At 35.0% G+C, this 16,320-nt stretch overlaps 1 protein-coding gene across 1 annotated transcript; it reads right to left on the bottom strand.

Moving 5' to 3' along the window:
- Positions 1-3,814: 3,814 nt before the first annotated feature.
- On the bottom strand, positions 3,815-15,932 carry LOC133195891 (DNA replication licensing factor mcm2-like). Its single transcript, XM_061331869.1, has 18 exons — positions 15,837-15,932; positions 15,158-15,354; positions 14,894-15,066; positions 14,363-14,448; positions 13,926-14,100; positions 13,619-13,728; positions 13,315-13,424; positions 12,867-13,074; positions 12,422-12,556; positions 11,988-12,179; positions 11,532-11,876; positions 9,871-10,035; positions 9,532-9,606; positions 8,439-8,522; positions 5,535-5,690; positions 5,023-5,205; positions 4,466-4,621; positions 3,815-4,234 (listed from the first exon to the last, which is right to left on the bottom strand). The coding sequence occupies exons 1-18, from the start codon at positions 15,840-15,842 to the stop codon at positions 4,124-4,126; spliced, it is 2,667 nt and encodes an 888-aa protein (XP_061187853.1). The 5' UTR covers positions 15,843-15,932; the 3' UTR covers positions 3,815-4,123.
- Positions 15,933-16,320: the final 388 nt, after the last annotated feature.

The following is a 16,320-nucleotide window of genomic DNA, read 5'->3' as shown; positions in this document are numbered from 1 at the left end:
TAAACAAAAGAAATCGTTTCATATGAACTCTGTATGATTTATCTATAACATGAATGATAATCATAAATCAGGTTCCTGGGGATTTTTTCTTAGTTTTTTTTTTTTTTTTTTTTTTTTTTTTTTTTTTTTTTTTTTTTTTTTTTAATGTTTCGTTTCGTATGGTTACGAAGAAATGGGATTTTACACAAATCGTACAAGTATTTATAGTTTATCTCATGAAATGCATACTTTTACTTTGAAAATAGTTTCACTATTATTCACATAAATTTATAAGATACGTATTCTTGCACACAATAGCACGTAAAAAAAAATAACAAAATTTATCGTTAAAGGTATCACATATGATAGTTTACTATGTGAGCAAGGTATCAAATGCACTACATAATCTTGTGTCTCTGACACGCATGCTTTAGGTGTGACCCTTTTGTATTAGGGACAAATTTGTTAATTTCTCTATCAAAATGAACGTAATAATTAACCCATCATTTGCCGATATTGAGCTTTTAAAGTTATATGTAATATAAAAATTTATATACATTGTAGATCTTATATAACGCTTAAGTTAATTTCTCTGAAGACGTTGTGAACAGGGCAAGAAATGAAGATGTTTCAAATTCTGTTTGCTTTGACATTGTCTAGTTGACGTTATATTAGACCAAGACACATATTTTGAGGATAACTTACTCATTTGAAAAGTTTTAGCTTCATATTTTCGTTCTTACAAAGCTATGGACCGTAAAAAAAACAAACAAAAACGAACAAACAAATCACGCTACCAATTTTGTGTCTATATCCAAACGAATTGGAATCAAGGTCAAGTCACACTCCTGGGCATACCGCTATTGTACATTTGTACCAAAAATGAAGTCTTGTGCAACTTTTTTTGTGTTTTTAAATATATATAATAAAGAGAAAAAAGGGACAAAGAAATAAACAAACTAGAATAAGTAAACTCCCTTTTGAACACGAAATTACAGCATTTCAATCGTTTGTTACATTGAAATACACAGGAAATACACAGCACAAATACACAGAATTAAAGGTATTGTATTCATCTTTCAGTATTTCAAATGAAATCAGTCACATCTCAAAATACTATCATTCAGATCTCATCTTGATGAAGTTCAAAAGCAAAATGGCCTTATTTTCACGTACAAAAGTCCGAATGAGGTATTGTTTCCCTAAATCTATTTCATTTCAAACCATATTACCGTACAGACTGTCTGAAAAAACATTTATATCATTTTGTGTAGTCCTGACTTTTATTATAACCGATAAGAAAAGGATAATATTTTTCGGAAGGGGGGTGGGGGGTATAAATTACCAGAGGATTGAAAAATAGAAAGTAAATCTTGGTTTCTGGACAATATGTATCAGTATAATGTATGAATTTTAGACAATTCAGTAATAAACTGATTTAAGGTATACAGAGTTCTGTTTGACCTTAGTTAACCTTTGACTTAGGTCAAGGTCACTGCAGAGACTCACTCATGAGCACTCTTTCATTGGTTGACGTATGATTCACAGGCCGTAGAAAGTAATTTCAGTTTTTTTTTTTTTTTTTTGAAGGGGGGGGGGGCACAGCCATACATCACTTTCAACTACCAAAAAATTCTTGACAAGCAAAAAGAAAAGTCATAAGACGTTTTTAATGAGGGGGCACAAGCATAGCAGCTATTTTTTCTAAAGTAATCTAGATATCCGCAAAATTATTGGGGGGGGGGGGGCACGCCCCCCCGTGCCCCCCCCCCCCCGGTTCCTACGGCCATGCTCCAGATTAGACAAAGGGGAGAGAAAATACGCTCACAACTAGGACTTTACACTGAGATCTGCTTTTACGTTGACCTTTGACTTACATCTTTACCCTTTAATTTACTCTTTAATTTAAGAATGAGCCAGATGAAACCATGCAAGGAGAGTGAAAAATTTGCTCACATACTGACAACAATGATTTAACACAAAGGTCTTTTTTGATCTTGAATTCTGGCCTTTCTGCATGAAATATATGGAGATAACGAACAGTATTCAAGCTCAAAAGTTCATTAAACAATACAAAATAGGAGCAGAGCAAACACGGACCTCCAAAACATCAGAGGTGGGATCAGGTGCCATGGAGGAGTTAGCATCCCCTGCCGACCGGTCACACCCGCCTTGTGCTCCTTGTCATGATCGGGAAATAACGGAAAAATCCGTCGACAATTCAGTGTGTAAATAATGGTCTAACAATCGAGTTCTGCTTTGACCTTAACCTTTGACTCAGGAACTTAGCTCAATGTCCCTCATTCTTCTCACGAGCACTCTTTGCATGGATGAAGTATGATCTAGACCGTATCATGTAAATTTTGAATTTACTAGTTGAAGGTACATGTAAATGCAAAATTTACAACATGTTGATACAAAACTTACAACATGACAATTGGACAAAGGGAAAGGGAATATGGCATTATTTTTCAGATCTAGCAGGTATTTTTTGAATCAAAGAGAATTAAAAATTTACCAGACAAATGGGATAAGAATTGTTACATGTAGCGGATTCAGTGACCAAAAATATACACAAGATTAAAGATTGGGGGATATTGCATTAATTTTACATGAAGTATAGCTAAAATAAGTCTAAAAACTGTTCCATAAAACCCCCAAAACCTAAGAGCTTCCGGGGACCTCGCCCCCTAGAACCCCACCCAGACCACAAACTGCCCCCCCCCCCCTTTTCAAGAATCATCGATCCGCCACTGGCAATGTCATCCAATAAAAGTGATACGGTAAAACATGCTCGTATATAACAAAGTGCCAGGGGCAAACAATTTTCATTTATTATAAATATACAATGTAGTTCGTTACATTTGTTTATACAAGTAAGTTAATAATAAGTTTTAAAACCACAGGAAATAAAAATAATTTATCTTTAAGCGTGAATTCCTTATAAATGCGTTTGCTATAAGCGTATTCGCTATAGCTGTGTTTTATTGTATTTGTCTTGTAGTACCAACTTCTATGTAAGAATATATAAATACCTCGGCTTTCAAACTATGCACGATCAATGATTCGAATGCATTTCCCAAAGTTTCCGTTTAAAATGGTCCCTCGGACTACTCCCTGCTATGCTCGATAGCAATGACTGAAATTTCTATACCAATATAATGTAGAATTGGTTTGCTTTATGAAGTATACAGTCTGACTAGATGGTTTGGAAATCATAGAACTTGCACTGTCAATTTTCTTCTTTTTTTTTTTAAGAGTCACATTTATTTGAATAGATCTACTACATAATGAACGATAACTCGTACTATGAACGATAACTCGTGTTCGCCTACATGTACCTGTACATTGTACCATCTAGCGTTAACCCATTTATTTGTTCATCAAAAATGAGCTGGAAACCACAGTGTCCACAATGCCATGAATTCATCACATGCACTTGTTTCTGCGATGAAAGTTTACCCCACAGAATACAAATGGTATCCTTTCATTACAGAAATAAGTGCATGTGGAATACAATATATAAATGGAAGTACAGTTTCCCACTTTCCAAGATTTACTTCGATCCATATTGCCAATAACTGTATCATAACCGCTGTTGATTTTGTCTGTTATAGGTAAAAGTCACAAACTTGAATATTTACAAAATGTTTCCCGATAACATCTCCGACAAACTTATGGGGGGGGGGGGGGGGGGGGGGAGGGGGGTTAACTTCTCTAGTTTCAAAGCTTAGCGTTCCTAGATAGAATTTCTGGACATGGCCTTTAATTATAGCTCATAATCCCTCTCTTCACTCATAATTTTTTTAAAATTTAATACATACAAAATCCATGCTGTCTTTCTAAAAATTTAATGCTCATTAATAATTTCATTCAATCGTTTTGCAAAACAAATTGGATAGTCCTCAACAATAATTTGTACATTCTGTGTAAGAGACCAAAATAATTACACAAATATTTACAACAGTCAATGTACATTCAATAAGTTATTTCATGTCCCATAGTATACATCCAATCCATAAATACATGGATATTATTGCACAGCCATTAAAGTTTGTCTATGGGTAACATTGGTTGTTATGCACTTGGTCAACACTTGACATCAACAGAATTTTTCAGTTTGTAAACTTTCTCCCTTTCTTCCTCAGATACACTGGACGATGACTTTCCGTTTCCTGTCATGACTGAAATGGTTTGCCCTGAAGATATCACTCTCGTAAAAAGAAGCCAAGTTTGAAATGTTGATCTGTCTTGCCTGGAAAAAGAGAAAAAGAAAACAGCTGCTTTCAATAACCTTTTCTTTTTTCCTATCAAAATATTACATTTACAGTTCTTAATTGAAAATCAGAGTTGACAATTTGCATAGAAAATTGAGCTTTTCAACGCATTGAAACGAATTGAAGAAAATAAATTCTGCATCCGAAGAAAATAAATTCTGCATCCATCCAGAGCTTTATACCAGACACTCAGATCTTGTTTTCTATACCTTATCTGCCAGGTCTTTCTCGGAGATTTCAATCTGTTCCTGCTCCAGGCCATAGCGGTTTCTCTGGAAGGTCATCTGATCCTGGGCCAACTGTTTCAGGATAAACAGTAGTAACTCATTGTTGTCCTTCCTGAAGGCAAGGTACCGACCAAATGTCTAAAACAGAAACACTACTGTTTAATGGTGGAAAGGAATACCATATACGGTATGTCTACTGCAGGGCTAAACCCTTGTTTTAAGTGCACTGCAATGAATAATGTTTTTCTTTTCCTAATTTGTGTTTTAATCAAGAAACTTTGTGAAAATTTGAAGAGAATGAAATATTTTCTTAGTAATTGATGTACATTTTTTAGCAAATTAGTGCATGAACTTGTCAACATTAAAAAAAAAAATTTCTGACATTTTTCTTTATCTTTGAGCAGGGTAAAACATAAAAAAAAAATGCTAAAAGCAGAAAATCAGAATGATATCAGGAAAGTTAAAACTTTCTTAAATCCTAATCAATACAACACATATTTCAAAGTCACTCCCTCAAGAGTTAGAATTGTATAGCCTACCTTTCTCATGGATCTGGTTACACTGAATTTCTGAGTGCTGATAAAGCTCTCCAACATGATACGGATTGCCATATTGACATCGTCCTCATTCACATAATCTCTCAGGTGCATCTTGGCATGAGCTTCAGCCATTCTGATCATGGACTCAATGTGTCTTACTGTGATAGGAATACTTCCTGTAGACTGCAAAGACAATAAAATATCTTTACTATTTAAAATTTCACCATATCCTTTGAACTTAAATATCGAAGATCTACATCTGTCTCAGAAAAAAATGCTGCAAGGACAACTGTACTGCCTCATGGCAACAGGATTTTGCAATCTGAATCCTCTAAATTGAAATTTATGTGCTATATGTATAAAGCTTTATCAGTCCATGTATTAATTCTGTTTTGGTTGTCCATATTTTAATTCAGCAAACACGTATTAAAGCACAATGATTATGTTGGTACATTTATCATTGAGCAGCATGTTTTTTTTTACCCATTCATTATACTCTTTCTGATACCTACCATGGACTCCCTCCTGAGTTCTGCATACATCTTGGCCACTCTATCCTGGTCCATCTGGTGGAGCTTGGGGTGGACCTTGTTCTTGCAGTACACAATGTACTTCTTTAACAATTCCTGGGGCACGGGCTCAATGGAAGATGTGGTGTTCAGGGAGTGCTGAAGAAAGATCAAAATGCATTCCAGTAAGTATTGTCAACACAACTAAATCAAGTACTAGTAAAATATGCTGTAGACTTCGGGAATATACCAGCCATTTTTTTTATTCATCTGGAATACGAGGTACATGTGGGCTTTGTAAAGGATGTACATTTTCAATGATTCTGTATATAAATGAATAACATGTTAAAATTTAAAACCGGGAATCAAAAATACTGTTCATCCAGTATCAGCCTCCACAGTAAAACGAAATGTTCACCCTGACATAATAAATCGGCCATACAATTACATACTTACATCACAAAGTACAAGATCCCTAGTAGGTTCAAGATTGAAGTGGCTATGTTATGACTTTGAATGACATGCTAACTTATCTGCTATGTAGAAAAGGCTAGCAAAAATATTTTATTGCAAGGTACTGAGACTATACTTAAGTAATGCTTCACATCAAATGATATATTTGCATTATTTTACCATGTAAGGGAATTAATTTAATTACAGTATATACTTGCATATCAGTCGGTCCACCCAGAAGTCGGTTGGATTTTTTCAGGTTATTTTTTCAGGGATTTGCCACTGACCCACTTACAAGTCGGTACGATTGTTTTGGAAGAATTGGATGACAATTTCAAATTAATGCTCTATTGTTTAACCAGTGTTTCAAATAATATTTTGAGAAATGATGCCATATTTAATCTTTTTTATCTCAGAAAATTAATTTTATATTAATACTCTAATGTATTTACCTGTGTTCAAATAATATTTTTGGATATGAAATCATTAATTAACCTTTATTTTTCAACAGATTACAGGTAATCGTCGTAAACATTTGAAAAATACCACATTTCGCCATCCAGAAAAATATTAACTTCTTATGACTCGTCTACAAGTCGAACAGAGTTTTGAACAAAAATTCAACTCCCAAAATACCTACTTATAGTATATACGGTATATATAAACATTTTTGCTTGCCTTCACCTAACCTCATTCAGGAAATTAATTACTACCCAGACATTATCTGTTTTCAAAATCTGACACATACAATGTAGATGCTAGGTTAGCATTCCATTCTCAACAGCTAGATACACAACATTTATTGGGTAGCTAAACCACTACAATCTTGAACAAGAGGCCCAGGGGCCACATCGCTCACCTGAGCACTGTGGTTAGGAAAAAAGGAAAAATCAGTTTAGTATTGAAAAGCTTAAATGCATAAATGGTCCCAACCTACCCCTAAAAGGGAGTGGGGGGAGGGGGGGGGGGTATGACTTAATTAAATCAACCAAAATTAAATCTACACTGCTTACATAATTTTTTGACTAACTGTGACTTTTTTCTCTACAAGTTTGAACTTTCATTGTGGCCCCACCCTACCCCTGGAGGTCATGATTTGAACAAAGTTGAATCTACACTATCTGAGGATGCTTCCATATAAATATTACAAACCGTGGCTTTGCTGTTCTTGAGATTTTTAAAGGTTTTTCTTATATATTCCTATGTAAAACTTTGAACGTTCATTGTGGCCCCACCCTACCCCCAGGGGTCATGATTTGAACAAACTTGAATCTACACTACCTGAGGATGCTTTCAAAAAAATATATCCAATCAAAGCTTTGCTGTTCTTGAGAAGAAGATTTTTGAAGATTTTTCCTATGTACACCTATGTTAAACTTTGATCGTCCATTGTGGCAACACCCTTACCCTGGGGGTCATGATTTGAACAAACTTGAATCTACACCACCTGAGGATGCTTCCAATATAAATATGACCAATCATTGCTTTGCTGTTCTTGAGAAGATTTTTCCTATATATTCCTATGTAAAACTTTGATCGTCCATTGTGGCCCCACCCTACCCCTGGGGGTCATGACTTGAATAAACTTGAATCAATTCCACCTCAGGATGCTTCCAAATAAATATGACAAATCATAGCTTTGCTGTTCTTGAGAAGAAGATTTTTGAAGATTTTTCCTATATACTCCATGAAAACTTTGATTGTCCATTGTGGCCCCACCCTACCCCCAGGGGTCACAATTGGAACAAATTTGAATCTACACCACCTGCAGATGCTTCCATATAAATTTGACCAATCATGGCTTTGCTGTTCTTGAGAAGAAGATTTTTGAAGATTTTTCCTATATATTCCTATGTAAAACTTTGATCGTCCATTGTGGCCCCATGCTACCCCCGGGGGTCATGATTTGAACAAACTTGAATCTACACCACATGAGGATGCTTCCATATAAATATGACCAATCATAGCTTTGCTGTTCTTGAGAAGAAGATTTTTGAAGATTTTTCCTATATATTCCTATGTAAAACTTTGATCGTCCATTGTGGCCCCACCCTACCCCCCGGGGTCATGATTTGAACAAACTTGAATCTACACTACCTGACAATAATTCCATATGAGTTTCATCTTTCCTGGCCCATTGGTTCTTGAGAAGAAGATTTTTCAATAATGCCATTAATTTTTTGCTATTTCGTAATTATCTCCCCTTTGAGGAGGGAGTGGCCCTTCATTTGAACAAACTTGAATCCCCTTTACCCAAGGATACTTTGTGCCAAGTTTGATTGAAATTGGCCCAGTAGTTCTGGAGAAGAAGATGAAAATGTGAAAAGTTTACGACAACAACGACGCCACAGACAACGGACAAATTTTGATCAGAAAAGCTCACTTGAGCCTTTGGCTCAGGTGAGCTAAAAAAGCACTAAATTCATGAAATTGAGTCAACTGTTCATATCTTACCAGATCTTCTTCAGTTTGTGTGTCTGCAGCATTAGGGTGGTGCTTCATGTGACTTCCTGTGACAAATCTTGCTAGTCTCTCATCCTACAAAACACGTACATAGAAATTTATATTCCAAAGGATTTAGGAAGGTAAATGTAAGTTTAAAAGGGCTTTATTGTCACATTTTAAAACTCTGTCAAGAGACAATTGATGTTTTTCAGCTACATGCAATACACAACGTTTTTTGTTTAAAATTAAGAGGGCAACGATAAACCATTTGACAGTATATCGCAGTATATTTTTCCATGGATCAATTCATGATATGCTAAACTGATATCACGGTTCAGTTCCAGAATTATCCGAATCGTCCGTTTTGTTTCCTCGTTTACAATTTCAAAATGGCTTCCGCGCAAAACATGTCAACAATAACGCAGTAACGACAATTAAACTCATTTCCAGCATCTTACAGACCTCAGATTTAACAGGGTTGAAGGACTTCATCTCATTCCTAAAGTGATTAAAAGTTATAGATGTTAAGAGAAGTGATAAACCCTTTAGATTTAAAAGTATTCTATGGTAATACACGGTATCTCATCAAACATGTATTTCCAACTTGTGGACTAGAACGTGATAACACGAGAAATATGACAACTGGTTTTCTACGTAAATAAAAGGAATAAAAGAATGAATGTCTTCCTTTTTCATTCTAATTTAAAAGGAAGATTATGAGGAAAAGCCCCCTTTCCATTAATAAGTCATATCTGAACTCTGAATCCAGGCTAAAGTAGTTCCATGTAAATGTTCTTCATTGGTTTAGAATATTATTACAACTCAAAGATCTACCTATCAATCCAAATAAAGTTAACAAATTGATATTTTAATTATCAAAAAAAATGAACATTTGATATAACCCTGTCGAGTTTTAAAAAATGTGATGACAAACTTGAAAGACTTCTTTACCTTGTCATGTATCGTGATATGTATTGTATTGTGAACTGAATACCGTGATACGTATCGTATCGTGAGGTTGGTGTATCGTTGCACCCCGATTTAAAATGAGCTAGAAATTGTGTAAATATTCAGACAGCAGAATCATAAATCATACACTTACTGTAACAGGGTCCACTGTATCTCTAACAACACAGAGAATATCAAATCTGGACAAAATAGGTTCTGTCAAGTCAACCTGCAATGACACAAAAAAATTTTTTAACATCAATTAATGTTTTCTGTAACAAGTTCATTTTACCTATTCTGACTCATATACTGACACAAGTTTCATATGTTGTCGTAACTTTTTCCTCTTAAGCTAAGATCCAAAAATTTTAAGACATAATGTTAAAAATTGCATTACTGAATATCAGCAATTTTATGAGCAATACCCAGTTCAACCTTTTGGATTCTCAAACCAAACCTGCATTTTCTTATGCCAGAGAGGAACAAAACTTACGTTTTCTGAGAAGGTCAGGGAGGGGTCGTATCTGCCCCCGATGGGATTAGCAGCAGCCAAGACAGCACATCTGGCCTGTAGGGAGGTAACTATACCAGCCTTAGAGATTGATATGCTCTGTTGCTCCATAGCCTCATGTATACTGGTCCTATCTGCATCATTCATCTATCATAATGTAAGAATGACATTATCTTCATACTACAATCTTCATTTCCTACTTTATTTGTATGCAAAATACCATGATGGTACAGTGCGGTCTCGTTATTACGATGTTCATTTTATCACGGGAATATATCGTAATACCGAGGGCAACGTAATAAAAGTTCCCAATAAAATCCATTAAAACATCGTTTTGAAAGTTTATTTTTGTGGAAGGTGTATTTTTGCCCTTTTGTTCCCTTCTTCTGTTCTAATTCCTAATCAAAACGCTAATACATATATAATTTATTAACAACTTATCTTGAATAGATATCTTCATGGTGATATTTCTTCTATTTCTTTCATTTTAAAAGAAATACGTATATTTCTTATAAAAACTTCGGCGATCTATTGGATCTTCATTTATCTACGGCTATTTCCTTACTTTTACTTTCGTTTCTGACTCTGTAGATAATGCGTTCGTAAAAAATTCAACAAGCCGTCATCGTATTCAATTTATAGTCGTTTACTACATAACAACAACAATTTTTAGTGAGCTTTTGGGTGTTCAATGAGCTTAGAGCAGCAGTGAACAACTGATGAAAGAGTGTGACTGGCATATTTAAGGACGGAATTTGACAACGTACAAGCTATATGTCAAAATAAATTTAATTTTTTAAATTACTGAACAGAGTTCAATTAGCAGTTCAGCAATTATCGATTTGTATTTCTGCTGACACCTGTGAGGTAGTCCAAGCCACAATCAAAGCTGTTAAAACGTAAGTGAAGTTCAAATTTGGCCAAAATTATGTTTGATACCCAAGCTGTCCATTACCGCAATTTAATTGCAAACGAAATTACACGTGTTTAACATACATGCACAAGATCAATTATAACCTTTTATTTAATAAATTAATTTTATTTATTAACCAAAGTATAAAAGATAAAATAAACTTTACAGACATAGATAAACTAGAGACTATGTATATAAATAAACAGTTTAAATTTAATTGTTTAACAATGGCTTTGACACGTCTCCAGTTCTGCTGACCTCGCTAGAACAGTCAAGGTGTGTGCAGTCAAGCGTCACTAATCACCTAACGGCCCTGCAAGTTAACACTCTGTCAGAGCACAGGTGTTTCAATGTTTATTTAGCGTCTCCTTAAGTGTCTACCGTTGATCAACACTGAATAAACACGGAGTGAAAAAAAATTTTGGACAGAATTTTTACATCGTAATACCGAGTCCCGGCATATAAGGACATCGTAATAAATGGTTCTATTTTGTACAGATTTGTTAAGAAATGGTTTTGTGCCTTGAATTTACAACGTAATAAGCGTTCTATCTTATAAAACCGTTACCGTAATAACGAGTCCGCACTGTATGAGAAAATTTTTGACCGTTGTGAAATATAGACTGAAAGCATTTTTCTTACTTCATGTGTCATAGAAATGCAAATAAACTCATATTTTTCTTTCTATCTACAGGTCATTCATATCAATATTGGATTATTTCCCCCATACCTTGTCAAATTCATCAATGAGACACATTCCTTTATCTGCCAGTACTAGGGCACCTGCCTCCAAGGTCCACTCCTTTGACACTGGGTTTCTTTGCACGTACGCCGTCAGACCCACTGCGGAGGCTCCCTGACCTGTCGTAAACACCACACGAGGTCCAGTTTTCTCTACATACTTCAAGAACTGTGATTTGGCAGTACCTGGGTCTCCACAGATCAATACATTGATGTCCCCTCTCACTTTGTGTTTGCCTCCAGGATTTTTGGGTTCACCACCAAATATTGCTAGGGCCACTGCTCTTTTGATGTCTTCATGTCCATAGATAGATGGAGCCATACTGGCAAAAATCTGTTCAGAAAAATATCAGGAAGAGGTAAAATATCTTTGAATACTAAATTTTCACATTTCCTCCACTATTTGATGATTTCAGAATTAGATAAAGTTTAAAAGATAAAGTACCCTTTCTCCAATTCTCTCATCTTTAGACAGCTGTACAATGGCTTTGATGTCCTCGTCAGTTAGAGCACTGACAGCTAACTTATCATCTTTCTTTGTGATGTAGTTAGCCTGAATCACAGTGGCAAACACCGGAAATCCATTAGCTGTGTTCAGAGACCCATCATAGTTATTGTGGTAGATTCCTGTCAATTCCTGGAAGAATGCAGAATAAATGAAAAATGTCTCTAACTTTCTCAAAATACACCATTCCTCATAAATGAATATATTTTTCTCTTCACTCCTGCAAGGCCACAAAACTAGGGTGATCTTTTAAGTTATGAACTAAACTAAATCTTTAAAAAAAACAATTTTTACCAATTTTTTTTATATGTTTGCATGTTCACTATTGATGTATTATTTGAAAGTCTTTTATTCCCCATTCATTCAAGTCTTACAATCTCATCCCCTGGTTTACACATATCCACCAAATCATCAAGTAGAATAGCATCCTTAGATCTGGGTAGTCGTCCAGCTGGTACAGTACCCGGGCTCTCCTGAATGGTCATTCTCTGGTAATTCTTGTACACAGTCTGAAATATTGAAATCGTGGGATCCTTAAAATCTTTAATACTTTTGTTGGAATTAACTTAATGCATATGAATTACACCATAGCAGCTGTTAAAATTGTAACCCTCAATACAGGCAAGTCGTCTAAATGGCAAATAAATAAATCAGAAATTCAAATGTATCAATTGAAACTTAAGATTTATATGGAAATGTGGAAAAATTCTCCTCTTTTCTACTCTCTCTTTTCTACACGTGCACAAAAGCCATTCTGCAAAATGTACATATAAGATACCATAAATGTGCTTCAGAACAGTTTTCATCTACATTCCATACCTGTTCCATGTTGATTTCAAATGGTCCTGTGGACTGACACTCAGGACATGACCCTGGTTTGACCTCCTGGTTCTGTGACTGGTAGAATGGACCCAGAATGTAGTTACATTTGTTACAGTCGTATTTGATGACACTCAGCTGGGGTAGGACCCCTGTGCTACTGGTGACTACACCACTGGTTCTTATCAGCTGATTCAGGTGAAGTTGTCTGCAAGATGAAAGAATAATATTTATTTTCATAACCTTTTCAACTTGTTTACTCCATCAAACCTACATATATTAATTATCTCAAATACGAACATTTGAACCAAGATATATCTACAGATTTTCAAATACATATTATGCTCCTGAGGACAACATTAGAAACATCAAACATACATGAAGCTGTAAGTAAAGAAACATGAATAGATAACAAAAGTGAAAACAACTGCTTTATGTTTATTGTCACCTTAATGATCTCAGTTCTTCAATTAAGGGTAATTCTGCAATTCTGACATGAATTTCTTTGGCTATGTTCTCATACTTCGGGTACATGTTTAAAACCACCTCTTTGGCAGCCTAAAATTAAACAATGACGTATCTAGAATAAAATCACAGTAATTTTCAAAAAAAAGAAGCATCACATAAGGAAATGTTCAGCCATACAAATTCTTAAATAATATTTTTATTGGAGCCACACAATTTCGACAGATTATTAAATTACAGATTTTTATTAAAAGATAAATTAATCAAACTTAATAAATGGGCAGTACCTCGTCAAAATTCAGTAACATTTCAGCAGGTGCCTCAGGTAAGAAATAAGCCAGGACCTGTTCTACCGAAGCCAACATGTTGTAATCTATCACCAGACTCTCTTTGTTTGCTGAAAATTAAATTTAGGTTCTATCATGTATTTTCTACCTGAACAAGAGAGAATCTTTTCTGTCCATGGAACACGCCCTTGAATTTTGCCAATTTGCATTCTAGGTAGTAAATCTAATCGAGTCTAATAAAAAATCATAAATGACAAATGTGATTTAACTACAATCCTACCAATTTTGTAATAAATGCATCCCTTACCTTCCACCATTTGTCTAATCTTTTCTCGGTAAACATTATGGCCCTTGGAATCTACATATGTCCTTAAGAAGTTTTTGAATCTGTTTTTTATTTCGGTCTTCGGTCCTAACATGGATACCCATTCCCTCACCGAGTGACCTTTCATGTCTTCTAGATTCTCGATACTCTCTATCATCTACAACACATATAAAAAGTGATTTGTGAACTTCACTTCAATACTGCAAATGACTTTTTCCCTTAGATATTCAGCCTGATATTTGAAAGAAGAATTCAGTCATTTACTGTACATAATAATTTATGCTTCTCTTTCCCTTCAAAATTAACCTTATTTATTCCATCAATTTCAAATTGCTTTAGATTTAAAATGCTACAATCTTTAAAAAATTGGATAGACGGTACATAACTCTGTTTCATGAGCTGATATTACTGTATCATACCTCTTCATCCTCAACCTCTCCCTCTGCAGCCCGTTCAGCTCGTCTTCGCTTTCTTGGCGCTGCATCATCTTCTTCATCAGATTCCTCTGCAAATCAAAATGGGTTATAAATGGTAACTTTAATACATGCAACTTTTTATTCCACACACTATTTTTAGTAATTTACAAACTTGTCCTCTGAAAAAATGTTCATTATTTGCGTACCTATAATCATGATAATGGAACAATCTATTAACTGTATAACCAAACTCAAATCAATCATTTGTATGAATCTTGAAACAATCTAAATCTAATAAGAATTTAAAAACTTCTTAGATACTTGTACATGTACACATATTCGTATTTCTAACACACAATTTATTCCAGTAATTTCTGCATAAAAAATCTAATTCTTCCATTGCATACAACATTTGTATGCTACAATTCAGCAGTAATGAAACTTTAATTTCTGTTGTATGCTACAATTCAGCAGTAACGAAACTTTAATTTCTGTTAGAATATTTTAAAACTTTCTAAAAGCAGAAGAGCTTACCATACATGAGCCCCCTCCTCATGCGCCCCGTTAGAATTCCCTCCTCTCTATCCCTCTGTCGCATCTCTCTCTCGGCAGCCTGTCGCTGACCCTCGGACAACTCGGAGTAGTCTTCTTCATCGTCCAAACCCTCCTGGTCAAATCTATCCAGCGCTGGGATGGCTCGGTAATCCCTATAAAATGGACACAATTATCTCAAGACCTGAAAGATTATAATTCATAGCTTTTTAACAAAATAATTGATCTACACTAAAATGTCCTTACTGTTCCAAATTATCACCAAACAGTTCCTCTCCGTCTTCTTCCTCTTCATCCCCTGCATTGTTTCCCATCAATTCAGAGTCATCTTCAAATGGAGGAAGATCCCTTCCGGGACTTGAAGTCAAGGGGTCTGTGCGACGCCCCCTTGATCCTCTGGAGGGACTGGTTGCAGTAGAAAATGGGTCAGAGGAAGTGTCTTCCTGTCAAACATGAACATTTGTTTATCCTTATTCACACTATAAAATGCGTTGTTTTATTTTTTTATTTGCCATAATAACCCTTCAATCGTATAGTTACGAGCACATCATTAGTGCAAAGGTGCATATATAGTTTCCACTTGCCCTTGGGCACATGCTCATACAGTCTGAATAGTTACATTGTTGCATATGCCAGTTACACTGCCTGCGACACACCCAATAATCCCTGTACACATTTCATGCAAGACCTCTTTTTATTTCACATACTCTAACTGCAATTTCAGCTTACTACCATCTTCTCTAATTATCCAATAAGCAAATTATCTCTCATATGAACTGCCATCATCAGTAGAACACACAAATCCACTTGGATGCAGATTAAACGATTTTATGATTTTCTAATAAGATGGATCTTGCAATCAGTTACACAAATACATTAGGATGTTTTGATAATTTGAATTTCTCCTGGCTAAATATATACTTACTGCCATGATTAGTCTTTCCGTAGCTTTTCCTACCAAAACAATGAAGTCCTACCAACGTGACTATTTTCGCGGGAAATATGCCGAAAATGAGGTCATAAACTCAACGGAAACAAACGAAAATACCCGAATGGAAGTGTTCGTATTTCGATCCCGATTTAAAAATCGTTTTATTTTTAAAAATAACATTTGCAGAATGTGAAGAGTCATATACATCGGAAATTCATCTATGTAAAAAAGACACTTATTCCATTTATAGCAATCTTTAGCGCCCTTTTAGCTTAAAAATAAATAAATAAAAATTTTCCAAATGTTTAAGCATTTGACCTAAACTCGCGAGGTAACTCTTACAGGCTTTAATGTTTTAAACGTTAATCGAGTTGCTGTTCATGGAAAGGGACAATAAACTATCAAAAAATAATTCACTGAAACCAGCAACTATCAAAGAAAAGAAACCTTATTTATTTATTTATTTATTTATTTATTT

Source organism: Saccostrea echinata, unplaced genomic scaffold (genome assembly GCF_033153115.1).
Source record: "Saccostrea echinata isolate AGI-Se365-2 ecotype Australia unplaced genomic scaffold, CSIRO_AGI_Sech_v1 ptg000029l, whole genome shotgun sequence".
Taxonomy (NCBI): domain Eukaryota; kingdom Metazoa; phylum Mollusca; class Bivalvia; order Ostreida; family Ostreidae; genus Saccostrea; species Saccostrea echinata.
Note: the sequence above shows the minus strand (reverse complement) of the source record. Positions and strands in the feature narration are given on the sequence as shown.

Coding starts and splice junctions, on each gene's coding strand:
- LOC133195891 (XM_061331869.1), bottom strand. Junction 13,729..13,925: donor GATTAGACAAATGGTGGAAG/GTAAGGGATGCA, acceptor TTTAATTTTCAG/CAAACAAAGAGAGTCTGGTG. Junction 5,206..5,534: donor AACTCAGGAGGGAGTCCATG/GTAGGTATCAGA, acceptor TTGTCTTTGCAG/TCTACAGGAAGTATTCCTAT.